At 37.1% G+C, this 15,673-nt stretch overlaps 1 protein-coding gene across 10 annotated transcripts in view; it reads right to left on the minus strand.

Annotated features, from left to right (window-relative positions):
• Positions 1-8,941, minus strand: part of LOC114651551 (low affinity immunoglobulin epsilon Fc receptor-like) — a 139,167-nt gene extending 130,226 nt beyond the window's left edge. For all 10 annotated transcript variants that reach the window (XR_007934894.1, XM_051927592.1, XM_051927587.1 and 7 more), the window contains exons 1-2: positions 8,811-8,941; positions 7,059-7,153 (exon numbers count right to left, since the gene is read on the minus strand). Coding sequence is in view for 9 of the 10 variants with exons in the window: in XM_051927592.1 (XP_051783552.1) it covers positions 7,059-7,152 (94 nt within the window). In the remaining variant the exon portion in view is untranslated. The remainder of the gene's footprint in view (positions 1-7,058; positions 7,154-8,810) is intronic.
• Positions 8,942-15,673: the final 6,732 nt, after the last annotated feature.

The following is a 15,673-nucleotide window of genomic DNA, read 5'->3' on the forward strand; positions in this document are numbered from 1 at the left end:
TGACCTGTGTTGTCTGGGATTGGCTCCAGCAGAACGATATAGTCAGTTGGATAATGGATGGATGGATGGTTTTCTTACTTTATTAGATGATCAATACACAGATAGTCTGCACTGTAAACAATTTTGACAGACTGCTGTCAGTATCTACTTTGTCTGATGAGTTTAGTTTTATTAATTTTCCATATTCAGCACATTAAGTAAAGATACCTGTACACACTCATATCAGATTTAGATAGTTTGTAAAACTAATTTGAACAATCAAATAAAAAAAAATTGACAAAAACTGGAATTGAGTCATTTTTAGCTGTAGTGTGAATATAGCCTTTATATTTTCCATTGATTTCTCCTATTGACATCTGTGACCTGCCTTAGATGGAACTATTGTTTGTGCGATGATCCATTCCATAATGCTTGGACTGTCCGAATTTGGACTCAAAACATTCATAGATGCATTTAGCTTAATTTGTATACTTTTGTAAATATCACATCATGTGTCTCTTTTTTTTGAACATTATGCTTTTCATTTATGTTGCATTTCTTTTTTATTCAATATTTATAATTATTCTATAATTCATTGGGCTCATAAGTGGAAGAGCATAATATAATGAGTTTAAACTGAAGTGAACTAAATTAAAATTAAATCCACTATCAACTTCCAGGCAATGTCAAGAAGCCATTAAGAAGGCTAACAGAATTTTAGGCTATATAGTACCCTTATGTATAGAGGAATAGTCCAAGGTGGTTATGCTGAAACTTTATAATGCACTGGTGAGGCCTCATCTCAGGTACTATGTTCAGTTTTAGTCTCCGGGACACTGGAAAAAGTCCAGAGAAGAACAACTAGGCTCATTCCAGGGCTACAGGGGTTGAGTTTTGAGGAACTCAGTCTTGTCAGTTTAAGCAAAAGAAGATTAGGAGGAGACATGATTGAAGTGTTTAAAATAATGAAGGGAATTAGTACAGTGGATCGAGACGGTTACTTTAAAATGAGTGGAGCAAAAACATGGGGACACAGCAGAGGTGTAGCTAGGGTTTTCAGCGCCTGGGGACAACTGAAGATTTCGCGCCCCCTCCTGTTTGCCAAAATGCAATAGGGAGGGGAAATCTGGCACCCCCTGGATGCTACACCCAGGGACAGATGTCCCCCCTTGCCCCCCCTTAGCAACGCCACTGGGACACAGTTGGAAACTTGTTAAGGGTAAATTTTGCTCAGACATTAGGAAGTTTTCTTTACACAGAGAACCACAGACACTTGGAATAAGCTACCTAGTAGTGTAGTGGATATTAGAGCTTTTGGTACCTACATAACGCAACTTAATGCTATTTTGGAGGAATTAAGGGGATAGCATTGGCAAGCTTTGTTGTGCTGAATGGCCTGTTCTGGTCTAAATCTGTCTAATGGTCTAATGTTCTAAATAAAATAAATAATAATCATCATCTGGTCTTCACAAAATCCTAAATTTGACGTATCTGACAACCAGCATGTGACTAATTTTCTTTGTCATTATTTATTCAGCAAAGTATTATCTTACATGTAAAAACAATGTGTTGCAACCTGACTAAGCTGATTTGACTAACTTGTCAGGTTCAGCTAAAACTGAACCATAATTAGTCAAGAAAATGGTGCAATGCTTTGCTTGTTGTTTCAATGAGACTATAAGCAAAGAGTGGAGGTGTGCCAATCTGAATTTTATAGCTCGCTCAATTCACAGAATTTTTTATACATTCAACAAGCCAATTTGAGTTTAAATGCAAACCTGGTGTAAGAGCAATTGAACACAACAAAGAAGAAAGAAAACAGTTCAGAGAAACTCAACTAAAATCAGAATTTCTTCAGCCATTTTATTAAACACCTTCGCTAGTAAATACAAAAAATTTAATTTACTGATGTTGGAGCATAAGCATGAAGGGCCTAGCAGGTATCTTCAGCAACTGCCTACTTCATTTATGCACCTATGCTGCTTTCAGTAAATAATGATGCTACAATGTCATCCATCAACTTTCTTACGGTAGTTTCAATAACAGAAACATAGTGCATGTGTTTATACTGATGTGGGAAAACCACCATAAGCCATACACTTAAATAACGCTCCTATGGAACCACTTATATTAACATTAGATCAATGTAGCATTTATTACAGTCTGTCAACCTGTTTTATGCTGCTGAACATCTTAAGGAAAGTTACATCTAGTGGAAACTGATTTGTGAAAGGTCATTTGAACTGAAGGTCCACATTTGGCTCTGAAATCTTACAACTACAAAGATATTTAATGCAAACATTGGGGTCAGATATTTGATCTTTATGAGGAGGTTAAAGGTCAATCAATAAATGACTACTTCAGACAGATGTTCAATTAAATGGTGCACCACTAGAAATAACGCTCTCAAGAAGCATTAAAGACAAAAACAAACTTCAATCTGCTCATTGTGAACACTGAGGAGTCCTTGTGAACCCAAACCCAAGCATGAGGAAGAAAATTCTCTGGTCTCATGAGACAAAAACTAAAGTCTTTGGGCAGAACTCCAAGTAGTATATCTATTGAAGACAAGGTACCTACAAAATACAATTCCTACGGTTAAGTAAAGTGGTGGTAGTATCATGCTATGGGTTTGCAGGAACAGGGAGGTCAGAACTGATGGGAGGATGAATGCAGCCAAAACCTGCTCTGGAGTGCACATGACTTCAGACTGGGGCAATAGTTTACTTTTGAGTACAACAATGACCCAAAGTTTACAGTCAAAGAAAATGCTGGAATGGCTTTGGACAAGTCATTGGCCGTCCTTGAGTGACACACCCAAACTTAAGACTTAAACACCATAGAAGATCTGAAGAGAGGCCTAAAGATAGCAGTTTATAGACACTACCCATCTAGTCTAACAGAGCTTGAGAGGATCTGCCAGGAGTACTGGAATAACCTGTTCAAGTACAGATGTGCAAAGCTTATAGAGACTTACCCAAGAAGACTTGAAGCTGTAACTCCTGCCAATGATCCTTCTACAACTTACTTATTTAAGTGCCTGAATACTTAAGTGAGAGTTTTCAGCTTGTAATTTTCAATAAATTTGCAACCTTTCTAAATCCATGTTTTCACTCTGACATTATAGGTTATTGAGTGTAGATTGATGGGCAAAAATGGTGAATTTATTCCTTTAAAATTAAATCTACAACAGGAAGTGAAAGGGTCCACTGTATGCTTAAAGACCAGGGGCCTCATGTATAACGCCGTGCGTAGAACTCACACTATAACATGGCATAAGCACAAAAGCGGGAATGTGCGTACGCACAGAAAAATCCAGATGCAGGAATCTGTACGTACGCAAACTTTCACATTCTTCCACTTCATAAATCCCGATCAGCGTGAAAAGTAACGCACGTGCACGCGCCGTCTGTCCCGCCCCAGCTCCTCCCAGAATTATGCCTCTTTGAATATGCAAATCGATATAAATAGCCTTCTGAAAAAAGACAATGGGAAAAGCACGGGGGAAAATATAAGAATTTCAACGAATACCAAGTGGAGGCAAAGGAAAAACGTACTATTTGTTGGTTTAAACAGTGGTATAATCAACAAAAGGAAGTTGATCGAGCGACAGTGTCGGAGAAACTCGAAGGCTCAACTTCACAAAGTCGCACAGTGCCCGAAATAAAAAAGAAATCACATATCAAAGTCGCTGTGAAAAGGCAAGTCGTAGCCCACCGTCTGAGTGTCATATGAAAGCTTATTAGGGTACAGACAAAAAAATAGGCACACAGTGGGGAAAAAAGCACGAAATGTCAACTTTAATCTCGAAATTTCCACTTTAATGGCAAAATAAACTACGTGATTAAAGTAGAACATCATAAACTTCTTCTTAAAATCGTTTAATTTACTAGTTTCTCAAATCCCATTGTAACTAAAGGAGGACGTTAAATGCTTTGTTCTGTATTTGATCTTCTTTGTGCTCTGTGTGTGAATCACTACCTGCTTCTTAAACGGGCTTTCTGTTTCTCCGACAGGACACATAATCCATTACATTCGTGATATTACAGCTCTCTGAATAATTAAAATACTGAGATGTATACGTGATATCTTTTTCATGATGATAGGAATGAAAGCATGTTATTAAACAAGGGAACACGGTGGCGCAGTGCTTGTTCATATTTCACGCAAGAGGCTTGCTGCGCCATGCGCGACCTTCAATGACATAATTTATCACAGCAGTACTGTCTCTTTCAAACGTACTAACCTCCAATTCCTGTCCTTACTTTTCTTTCTCCAAATACCCAATCGCCACACAATCAGCTATGTAATAGACGTGAAGCCATTTGTAAGCTTAGAACGCCGATTCTTCAAAACTTTTAAGGAACATTGAAATATCTTCGTAGTACATATTTAATTATTCCATCCGTCTATCTTTCCAGTGTCGCGTCAGCGCAAGAATACAACGCAATGCAGGAACAATCCATGAACTAGCTAGCGCTGCGGCACAGTGTCCTCACATGTTTAATTATTAACAATACAGATTATTTAAATGAAGTCAAAGTTTTATCTGTATAATATAATCAACATATTTTGCTGCATTTCATCTTAAAATGAATACCGTCATCATATGTAAATACGCGCTTTATAAAATGGCGCAGGTTGTGCAATATTATAACTGTAGTGCAAGTTTACAGTGAAGTGATTGTACTTATAAGTAAATAGTTCTACAAGGAGCACTTGATGGACTGATTGAGTGCATTTAGAGTTCTTGGGATGAAACTTTTTCTAAACTGCGAAATCCATACTGGGAAGTCTCTAAAGTGTTTTGCCGTGGCTGAGTCAGGATCTGCTTCATGCTGTATACCGATAATTCTCTTTCCGATCAGCTGCTGCTGTGATTCCCCACTCAGATACAGTAATATAAATACTCCGAGTGGTGCTGTGAGAGTAATATGGAAAAAGATGATCTGCTGTGGCAACCCTTAATGGGAGCAGCTGAAAGAAGAAGAAGATGCAGTGAGAGTTACAACGCTAAAGCAGTTATGGTATTTGGAATACTATGGCTATTCCCTGGACCATTATATTGCTGCAGGTTAATTACAATCAGATGCATTATACTAATAAACAATATGCAGTTAGTTTCAGTGTATTTATAAAGCCACGTCAGTAATGTGGAGCTAAGAAAGAAAGGGTGACCACACAGGAACAGTAGCACTGCTTTGACGCTGGGTGCCGCCAGTCTGCAAAACCGAGCGGAGAAATTGCGTACGCCAAGGAATGAGTTACCGTGGAAATGTGCTTGGCTTTACGCCAAGTTTAGGTTTTATACATCGCGATTTGAGCGTGGAAACGTTCGTACGCAACATTTCTGTGCGTACGCACCGTTTATACATGAGACCCCAGATGACTGTACATGAAAGTGACGAGATATCATAAAGGACTACTAGTCAGGCATGGTTACCAATTCCTAAAGCTGACAAGACATCGACATCAGTGATTAGGAATACATGGCATTGTCATAATGTTGGCACAACAACAAAACAACTCTTTAAACAAAGTAAAAGAAATTACTGACTGTTGTTGATTCAACAGAGATAGTAATTACTGTAGGTGACCAAAAACAAATATCCATATGTAAGGTTGACTAGAGATGCATTTTAGGGGCCAAGCGTTCTCACACAAATGGCTGCTTAGTGCTACCCAGAGACTGACTGTAATATGTCATACTGAGCAGAAGTATCAAAACCGTCAAACAGACACAGATATTGGATCCACAAATATGCCTTACTGACCACCTTACTGATCTTACTGAGTGGTGGCTAAAGTGGTTAAGGCACAGAAATCAGAGATTTGTGCTGATCAAGCACAAAACAAAACGAACTAACACACTGGAGAGATTCCAAAGGTCTGGAAAATGGCAAATATCATCCCAAGCTTAACATGCATCACAGGAAAATTAATGGAAGGAATTATTAAGGATAAGACTGAGCAACACCTGGCAAAGACAGGAGTTATTCTGAACAGTCAGCATGGGTTCAGAAGAGGGAGGTTATGTTTTACTAACATGCAGGAATTCTATGAGGAGGCAACAAAATGATATAATCAAAGTTGAGCATATGATATTATGCAACTTGACTTTTAGAAAGGATTTGATAAGGTGCCACGTGAGAGGTTGGGCATAAAACTTAAAAAAGTGGGAGTTCAGGGTTTTGTTTTTAGATTGGTGCAGAATTGGCTCAGATACAGGAAGCAGAGGGTGATGATGCGAGGAACCTCATCAGAACTGGCTGATGTTAAGAGTGGGGTTCCAAAGGGGTCAGTGCCAGGGCCGCTGCTATTTTTAATATATATAAATAATTTAGAAAGATATATAAGTAACAAGCTGGTTAAGTTTGCTGATGATACCAAGATAGGTGGATTGGCAGATAATTTGGAATCTGTTATATCATTACAGTAGAACTTGGATAGCATACAGGCTTGGGCAAATTTGTGGCAGATGAAATTTAATGTCAGTAAATGTAAAGTATTGCGCATGGGAAGTAAAAATAATAGGTTTGAATACACAATGGGCTGTTGGAAAATTGAGAGTTACCCTTTATGAGAAGGATTTAGGAATCAAAGTGGACTCTAATACTATCGACTTCCTGACAGTGTTCAGAAGCCATTATTAATTCAAATAGAATCTCAGCTTACTGCTGCCAAAGAGATAGGATCCAACACAGAAAACTACATTTCTCAATTTAACTAACCCGTAAGCTCAAGAGCAACAGGGGCCTGGCTATGAAGTGAAAGGACTAGGAAACTTCAAAAAGTGGTTTGTGACATTTTGAAATATGGTCAGAAAACCACAGTCCAAGTTCATAGCTGAGAGCTGGAAATATGATGTGGCTGCTAAATTCTTATCTACTTGTGATAATCATCAAGGAATATTATTTACTGCTTATTATAGCTCCCTAAGGGTAGGACATGCTGAGCACACGTATTCCACAAGAAGAATGTGTGGTTAGAAGTTTCTGGTATAGAAGCATCCTACAAGCAAGGCTTTGTTAGATTTATTTAATGCAATATAACAAGCACACAACCAAAAAAATGCTGACCTTTTGTATCCTCTGTAGCCTGTTCCTCTTGTTTTCTCGGCTGCCGGTTCTTCTGGGAGAAGTTTACTGATGCATAAAGGACATCATCAGCCATCCTGTAAAGAGTGTAACAGAGAGGTGATGATAATGAGTATCTGATGAATGGCCTAAGACTGGCCACAAATCATCAGTGAAGCACTGCTTTATATTGAAGCTTTGTTGGTCATGTCATACTTAGTCCTCCATATTCTACAGTCTATCCCAACAACACTTTCCATAAGACAAGAAAAAGTCCTGGACTGGCTGCCAGTGCATTGTAGGGGCCATACACATATGGATGGAGAAATCTTTTACATGAACAAAGTTTTACTTTAAGAAACAGTGTAGTACCTTCATTACAAAGATTACAGTATATTCTTGGACTCAACAAGTGTAAGAGAATTATTTATCCAGGACAGACTGATATTAAAAAAAATACACCCTTAGCCAACACTTATATACTAATTAGCGCTTTGAGTACTGAGAAAAGCGCTATATAAATGTAATGAATTATTAATTAACCAAGAGTCATAGGATGTCCAAGAATTATAAATACTCAGACTTTCAGTACTGCATTACGTAAAGGTGCCAGGCTCCCTTGTTACTGGTTTAAATAAAGGAACCTTTGAATCATCCACAACTTTGACTGATATTTCATAAAGAGATAACACCTGACAACAATCACATTGGGGCCAATTTGAAACTGACAATCAACTTGCACGTTTTTGGGGATGTGAGTCTTAAACCTGAGTACCTGGGGGGAAAAACACAATGATGCAAGGAGACCATGCAAAGAACATCCCAAAAATATTCAGACACGGGATTCGAACAAATGATTCATTAAGCTGTTGCACTAAGGTACTGCACCACACTTTATTACTAGTGCAATTTATTCCAACAATACACAATTATATTCTCATTGCTGAAAAAACATATCGTATCTTAAGATGGGTGCATCTAGGCAGTCCAAATGAGACAAGAGCTGCAATAGACCTGCAATGCTGCTAGCAGCATGAAGCAACAGCTCAAATGTTTAACATGATTTAACATGAAAATTAAAAATTGAAAGCTGAAAGAACCATTTAAATACACATTAAACCATGTTTATCTTAGATAGATAGATAGATAGATAGATAGATAGATAGATAGATAGATAGATAGATAGATAGATAGATAGATAGATAGATAGATAGATAGATAGATAGATAGATAGATAGATAGATAGATAGATAGTGTGTGAAATTTTATTTATTTAATTACTTGTCTACCTATTTATCGATTTATTTAAATAGCTTCTGTAAGAATCCAAATTTCATCCTGAGGAATAAATAAAGTTCATTGGTTCTATCTATCTATCTATCTATCTATCTATCTATCTATCTATCTATCTATCTATCTATCTATCTATCTATCTATCTATCTATCTATCTATCTATCTATCTATCTATCTATCTATCTATCTATCTATCTATCTATCTATTTAGATTCAGCCAAATTAAAATCATTACTCCATCTAATCTACACATTTGTGGGGTTTGACTTGAAAATGAAGTACCTGAAGAAGACAAACATAGACATAAGAAGTACATGCAGTGACCAAAATGAATCAAGCCCAGGTCCTGAGAGCTGTAAAGCAGCAGTGCTAGATTTTACACCTCAGTTGACTCATTTTGTTATAAGTAAAGTAACAGTTTAACAATGTGATTATGTAAAGATATTTAAAAAGCTCCAAACCTGTTGATGTTATTCCCCTTCTCTCTTCTTTCAAAATGTTTATAGCTGTAGAGTCCAGTTAATGATAATGATATGGTAAAACATGAAGTTTATCACAATTCTTACTTCCCTAACTGCCGCCGGACACTTTGTTAGGCAAGCAGAGTATCAAGAAGGAAACAAGCTGGGCGGTGACAATAAAATTTGCAAACTACAATACTAGAAAGAAAGAGTGTTGGCTTGTCACACTCAACCTGCTTCGATTTTACCTCAAATTAGTCAAAGTCTCTCTTTCCTGTGATATAGTAGATTGACTTACATCAGGAAAGGAACAACAAAAACTAGATCTGTCTGAAAGCACCTACAGCTTCCACATTAAATTGCAAGTCTTTGAAATGTTGAAGGAAACCTATCAGGAGTATAAGAAAAAGAAAAGAAAAGCAAAAAAAACATTGAATTTAGGGCCAGTACATTTACTACATGGATAATTAATGCAACACTTCTTAAAGTGAACATCATTAGAAATGCTTGGTACATTCGTACAGCAGTATGGGATCAGTAGGTAGGTACACTTGGAGCAATGCAACACAGCTTTTAGTGCTAAATGTGATCTCAATCAGAATTAGAACCATCTTAATTTTGCCAAGTTCTGTACTCAAGTACAAGAACTGTGTTTACGTGTGTTTGGTATTTATGCAATATTTTACAATTTCTTTCATTCCATAGTAATTTATTAAAACACAAGTTCAGGCTGGGTTTGCATGTAAAACAAGACCTATAATGTACAAGGAAGGCAAAGGATATACACACACAGCAAAAAGAGATATCATGGAATGACCTTTGATTAGAATAAACTGATACTGTGCTATTTTTCAGGTTGCTCAAAATTCAAATTCTTTTGCATGGTTATTCATTTATTTTTAAAAAGTGAATGAAGGTGAATGAAACACTGGGCTGTATTAGCCACATGGGAAATCAGGCAGGTGCCCAAAGCCATTGGTACCAAAACCCAAAATACAGAACAGTGGGTTTATGGTTCACACAATTTACAAGCTTCTTGATGGTCAAGACTCCCAATGGGAACACAAAAAAGTTACATTAAATTAAACAAAAACCCTTGCAAAAAATTAAAAATAATAACTGTTAATTCCTCACTTGAGTACAAACTTTCTAGGCACCCGCTTTCTGTATGATGGTGGTGGCAATTAAGAAAATAAAATGGACAGACATCAGCTTAGGGGCAGGCGTACATTGTGTGATTTTGTCAAGGATTATGACATCAGGAGTTCAGGTCCTCTCTCATACTTAATGACACAGTTGTATTGATAGCTGACCAGAAGCAGGCACACACTATGCAATTTTCAACAATTCTGCATAATTGCGCGGTAGTTATGTTTTATGGTAACCGAGCAATTAAAGCAATATTATGTTGCATCTCCGATTTTACAGTAGGATAAATGATACTAAATGTAATATTGTTAGTGGTTTGATTAGCTAGTATCTTATGACTAGCAAATCTGTTAAAAGCACAATCACCCAATACTGCAGGAATTTGCATCTGCTGGGCAACGACCCTCAGTATTTCCTCTTAGTAGACTCAATTATGGAATTTTTCACAGCAAATATCACATCCTTGATGGTTTTCTCGCCACAACTCAACTAGCGTATCCTCCTCATGTCTTGGTTGATCAACAGAAAGAGAAATGAAATGCAAAAATCTGCTCACATGTCCTCTCACACTGAATGAAGTCAAGCCAATGGTGCTTTTTTTTTTTTTGTTAGGTCAAAAAAACCATTGGGAGCCCATAATCCGCTTAGATCATGTCAGAATGTACCTCATATGTAATGAATAGCATCTTTAAAACCTTCAAAGAATTTCTCATCATTTTCTGCCAATTAGATAGATAGATAGATAGATAGATAGATAGATAGATAGATAGATAGATAGATAGATAGATAGATAGATAGATAGATAGATAGATAGATAGATAGATAGATAGATAGATAGATAGATACTTTATTAATCCCAATGGGAAATTCACATACTGATACAATAAATAATATTAAATTAAAGAAAGATAATAAAGATAAACCACTTGAGAATTTGTATGTTGGTCTTGAAGAAATATGTCACATGCTATGGGTATAAATGGCCTAATACAGAAAAAGGAGAAAACCTCACATTGGGTGTGATCAGGGGTGTCCTTGGACCTTTGCCTTTCTAATTAATATTACAGACTGTAGTTAATAAACGAGGAATTTGCATGTTTGGAATTGGAAGGATAGCAAAACATCTCCAAAATCTCTTGGAAAATGCAGTTTAATGCAGGGAATTGTAAAATGTAGATTGGAGATGTTAAACTGGACCCTCATGTGTGTGTTTGCTCTACAAAGGTCTGGTGCTTGGTTCAGAGATTGTTCCTGTCTTGTGCATGATGCATGCTGGGATGGGCTCTACTTGTCCTGCAACTCTGATCTACACACAGGCGAAAGAAATATTAATTATTAATAAAAGATGAGCAATGCTGACGAGCAAAAACACAACTCTGGAAAAGTTTTGGTTACAATATTCTCATTATCTGGGTGATATGTAGAACCAAATAAAAGAGGCCAATAGTTAACACTTTATTTTAAGTTCTGCAAAACTGCATATATTTGTGAACTACTGTTATGTAGTTAGAACTTAACAATGGTATCTTTTGGTGTTATTAACACTTAACAAAACATCATTAAAGTGGTTACTCATCACTGCCATGTGGCCTACTTAAATAACTTCACTTTTCAATGGTCAAAGGTAGCTCACGTGAGACAGATTTCTCTTACTATTGCATATTTCAGCATAAGACCTGTGAATTCTTCGTATTTACAAGTACTGTAGTTTTACAAGCTCTTAATATGCCACACTGCACAGAAATGAACATACACTTTACTGGCGCTTTGTGAGTGTCATTAAGACCAAAAGAAGACTCTGTTAAGGTCTTGATACAGAGCAGTATTTCAGTACGAAATGTACTTTTCAAGCATCAAAACTAAAGTGTTTTCAAAGAAAATATTATATTGTAAAAACATAAGAAAGTAAATCAGCAGAATTACATTCAGACTACAGATCATCACAATACTACAAAAAGAAAACAAAAAACATATTACTGCTTTAGAAGCTGATCACCCTAACATGTCTTCAGCCTGAAGGCCTTGTTCTGCTTTAAAAAAAGGAAATTAAAACTCATCAGTCTTCAGTGGTGAACTCAGGAGCACAGTTGGAAACTTGTTAATGGTAAATTTTGCCCAAATATTATGAAGTTTTGCTTCACACAGAGAACCACAGACACATGGAATAAGTTATCAAGTAGAGTGTGGTATACAGTAGAACTTTAGGTGCCTTCAAAAGTCAAACTGATGTTATTTTGGAAGACTTAAGTGGGTAGGACTTGGCAAGCTTTGTTGAACTGAATGGCTTGTTCTTGTCTAGACAATTCTCATGTTCTAATGTTCTCATTTGAAGAAGACCTAATCTGGGTCTTCCAGATTTTCAAAGGAATCAATAAAGTTGATAGTTTTCAAATAAATAGTGAGTGACGTACTTGGGGACCCCTGTGTAAATTAAGAGGGATGCATTTAAGACTGAAGCCAGGGAGGACTACATCAGACAAAGAATTGTGAAATCTAGAACAAATTACTGAATCATGTAGTTCAAGTGGAAACCTTGTCAACCTTTAAAAAATATCTTGGTGACGTATTGGGGCACACTGAGCTAGTATCTAATTAAATGTGCTTAATGGATTGATCAGACTCCTATCATTTGACATACTTCTTATGTTGTTAAATTCCTGTGGAATCATGTAAGACACGATACTACATGCCTAGCAACACATGGCTCTTGTGAAAAGCCATGTGTAAAAAAAAGCAAAAGAAAACAATCATATACCTTTAATCTTAAATCGTTTTGCTATCTATGATATGAGCAAAAAGCATTGAATCATCAGCAAACTTGACATATTTAATTGATTACTCCCTAAAACTTTAGCCATTGGTTTACAGGGAGAGTAGCAAAGGGGAAAACACACAGCCTTGTGATGCGAGAGTTGAGAACACATTTGTAAATGCTGCTATCTGTCTGAGATCCAGTGGCAAACAGAACATTTACTTGAAGTGAAGAATGAATGAAGAATAATAAGTGGCAAACTGAAATCATTAATTAAAATCTTTGCATGAGTGCCTGGACCCTTGATAGGCTACAGGATATGCTCAAAACCCATATACAGTAGATCACATCTTCTACTGCTCCATTGGCTCTGTTTCCAAAATGAAGCAGGTCCAAGGGTAGGTTTCTGACTTATTTCAGGTAGGAGAGGATCAGATATTCTGATATTTTCATGCTGTGGTATACAGTAGGATGTTAGGGATACAAATATTTAGAGTTCTAATTTATCTTGGCACAGACAAATAGTTTTAATATACTATGACTTTAAAGATGATGTGCAATGTTGGTCAGAATTGTTGCTGTTGTTGCACCAGGTTCAGTTTCAGGATTCTTGTTGCATTGGAGTGCACTCTTTCTCTTTGCTGCATGATCCTTTGTTTAAGGTGTTCTGTGATGTTACTTTCTCTGCTCCCTTTCTGCTGTTTGGCCCTTTGCTGTGTTGTCTGTAACTTAGGGAAAGCATTAGTCATTCTGGCATAAAAGTTTAGGTACTGAAGTTCCTTTCTTGAAGTTTCTCAGCCTTTTCAAATCACTGGCCCACAGCTTAGCTTGGTAGAGAGTTTGTCAATTTCTGATCCACAAAGAGAAAGAGGTTACCAGTTTTCAGTTCTCCTCAGCATTTAGTTTCAAATAGAAATTTCAGAAGGTCATTTTGCAGATTTCCTCCTCTCCAAGACATTTCCCAGGGAGTTCAGTGAGGGTGTCCAGAGAATATTCTCAGATGGGATGATGCAGAGAGTTTTAAGGGAACGTATAACTTCTCCTAATTGTTTTAAAATCCCTTCCAGTAACAAAATCAGTGTGTCCTCATAGGCGAGCTTTTCTGTCCATCAGAGTTGTTATTCCTTGAATTATAGATCTTTGCCCTTGCTTGAATCCATTTTCCACCTTTTTGTTCAAGAAGTCTGCAGAAGGGCCTTTGGAAAGATGTCAGCTGAACTCCGATTTACACCTACATTATCAGATGAAGTCCAGGCACTCCACTCTTGGTACAAACTGAAGTTCAGTCGCTTAGTTTGCAATGCAAGTAGGGGAGAAGCAGCTCGATGCCTGCATTTTTGTTAAAACTGCCTTCTTAACAGACCTGGTATGACACTGATGCCTAGCAGAATGGCAATGCCCACTTTGCCCTACAACTTAATAATAAACATGCAATACAGTAAATAATCATATGACATCATATGATGTTTGTGCTGTGCTAAATTCAGAAATACTTTGCAGATATTGGCACTCAAAAATTGCTGTTTTTAAGAACTTGTTGCTCACAGGAAGAACATTTTGCACACATCAGGCTACACCTTAGAGAGAACATTGCTGACACTCTTGGCACTTGGAAACAGAAACATCAGTGCCCATCGTCATGTCTAATATGTTCCACATGCTTCTGGAGGCTTGGAAATGATGGTAATTATACAGTTTAGCCTGACACATTTGGCAATCTCTGTTTATTGTACTTGCTTTCATAAGGCCCACTTATGTAATTAGGAAAGTGTCATAATCATGTAACTTTGTTCTGGTGCATTCAAGTGGGTTTTGAAATCATAGATGTTCTCTGACAGTTATCAGTTACCAGTTATGCAAGACATAAGTTGTTTACAGCTAGCCTACTATATTCTTAAAAACAGTACAACAAAATAAAGAAATTTTGTCTATTCTGATATGATTTTCCCAAAGGAATAAGTCATTAACACGTATTTAACCTCAAAGAGAAAATCAGACATTATGTCTCAGACACAGGAACACATCTTTTAAGATCAATTGTATGACACAGAGACCACAGCTTTGAAATGAATTTGGTGAGTTGTGTGTGTAAATGGGCTTATAGGGAAGGACATTTTTTGGCCTTAATGGTAGAAAAAAACATGTGCATTGTCTCCAATGAATATTTTCCCTCAGTTTTGGCTACAGTAGAGTAGTCCAGTGCTTTTTGGTAATCCCAAATCTATAAATTGTTCTGCTACCAACTTCATATTCACTGTTGTATGCATATGCCCATCGTGTGTGATTTGCTCTAGGCTCTGACACTCATTTTGGTTTGGCTGGCAACAGCTTTATTAGTCACATAGTGTAAAGCAGTTGTACACTTGAATGAATTCCTGAAAACAATTTCATGTTTATTTGACGAGACTTTCAATTGCCTGTGCCTTGATTCTCTATTTTTTGTCCCTGTCTCTCTTTGATTAGTTTTTGGATTTGCCTCTGCCTCACCATTCAGCTTTTGATCGATGCAGATTATGACATTCATCCCATTTTTCTGGCTTTGCTTTCCATATTTCCTTGTAACTGTTTATGTCTTCAGACCCACCTACCGGCTTCGCTCCATTTCTGGCCATAGCTCTGCTTTCAGGAGATCCAAGAACTTTGTCATCTTCTGTTCTCATCCCTACAAGTGTTACAAGGTTCATAACCTTCATACGCTTTCTGTTTGTGAAAAAGTGCTAAGCTGGTCATGAGTGCCAAAAAGGAGATAGAACAATTTTGGGTGGGAATGGCTTGACAGGTTGAATGAGACATTGGAAAATTAATTAACAATAGGCAGATTTCTTGCATCTAACAGCTACTCCAGAAAAACATGACTACCCTTTCTTCTATGAGGATGTTAACAGTGTTACCCACTCTGCTTTTAGCATGGACCTCAGCAACTGGTAATTAATTATCCGAATTAAAACTTTCTTTCTCTTCC

This window comes from Erpetoichthys calabaricus, chromosome 5 (assembly GCF_900747795.2).
Source record: "Erpetoichthys calabaricus chromosome 5, fErpCal1.3, whole genome shotgun sequence".
NCBI lineage: Eukaryota > Metazoa > Chordata > Cladistia > Polypteriformes > Polypteridae > Erpetoichthys > Erpetoichthys calabaricus.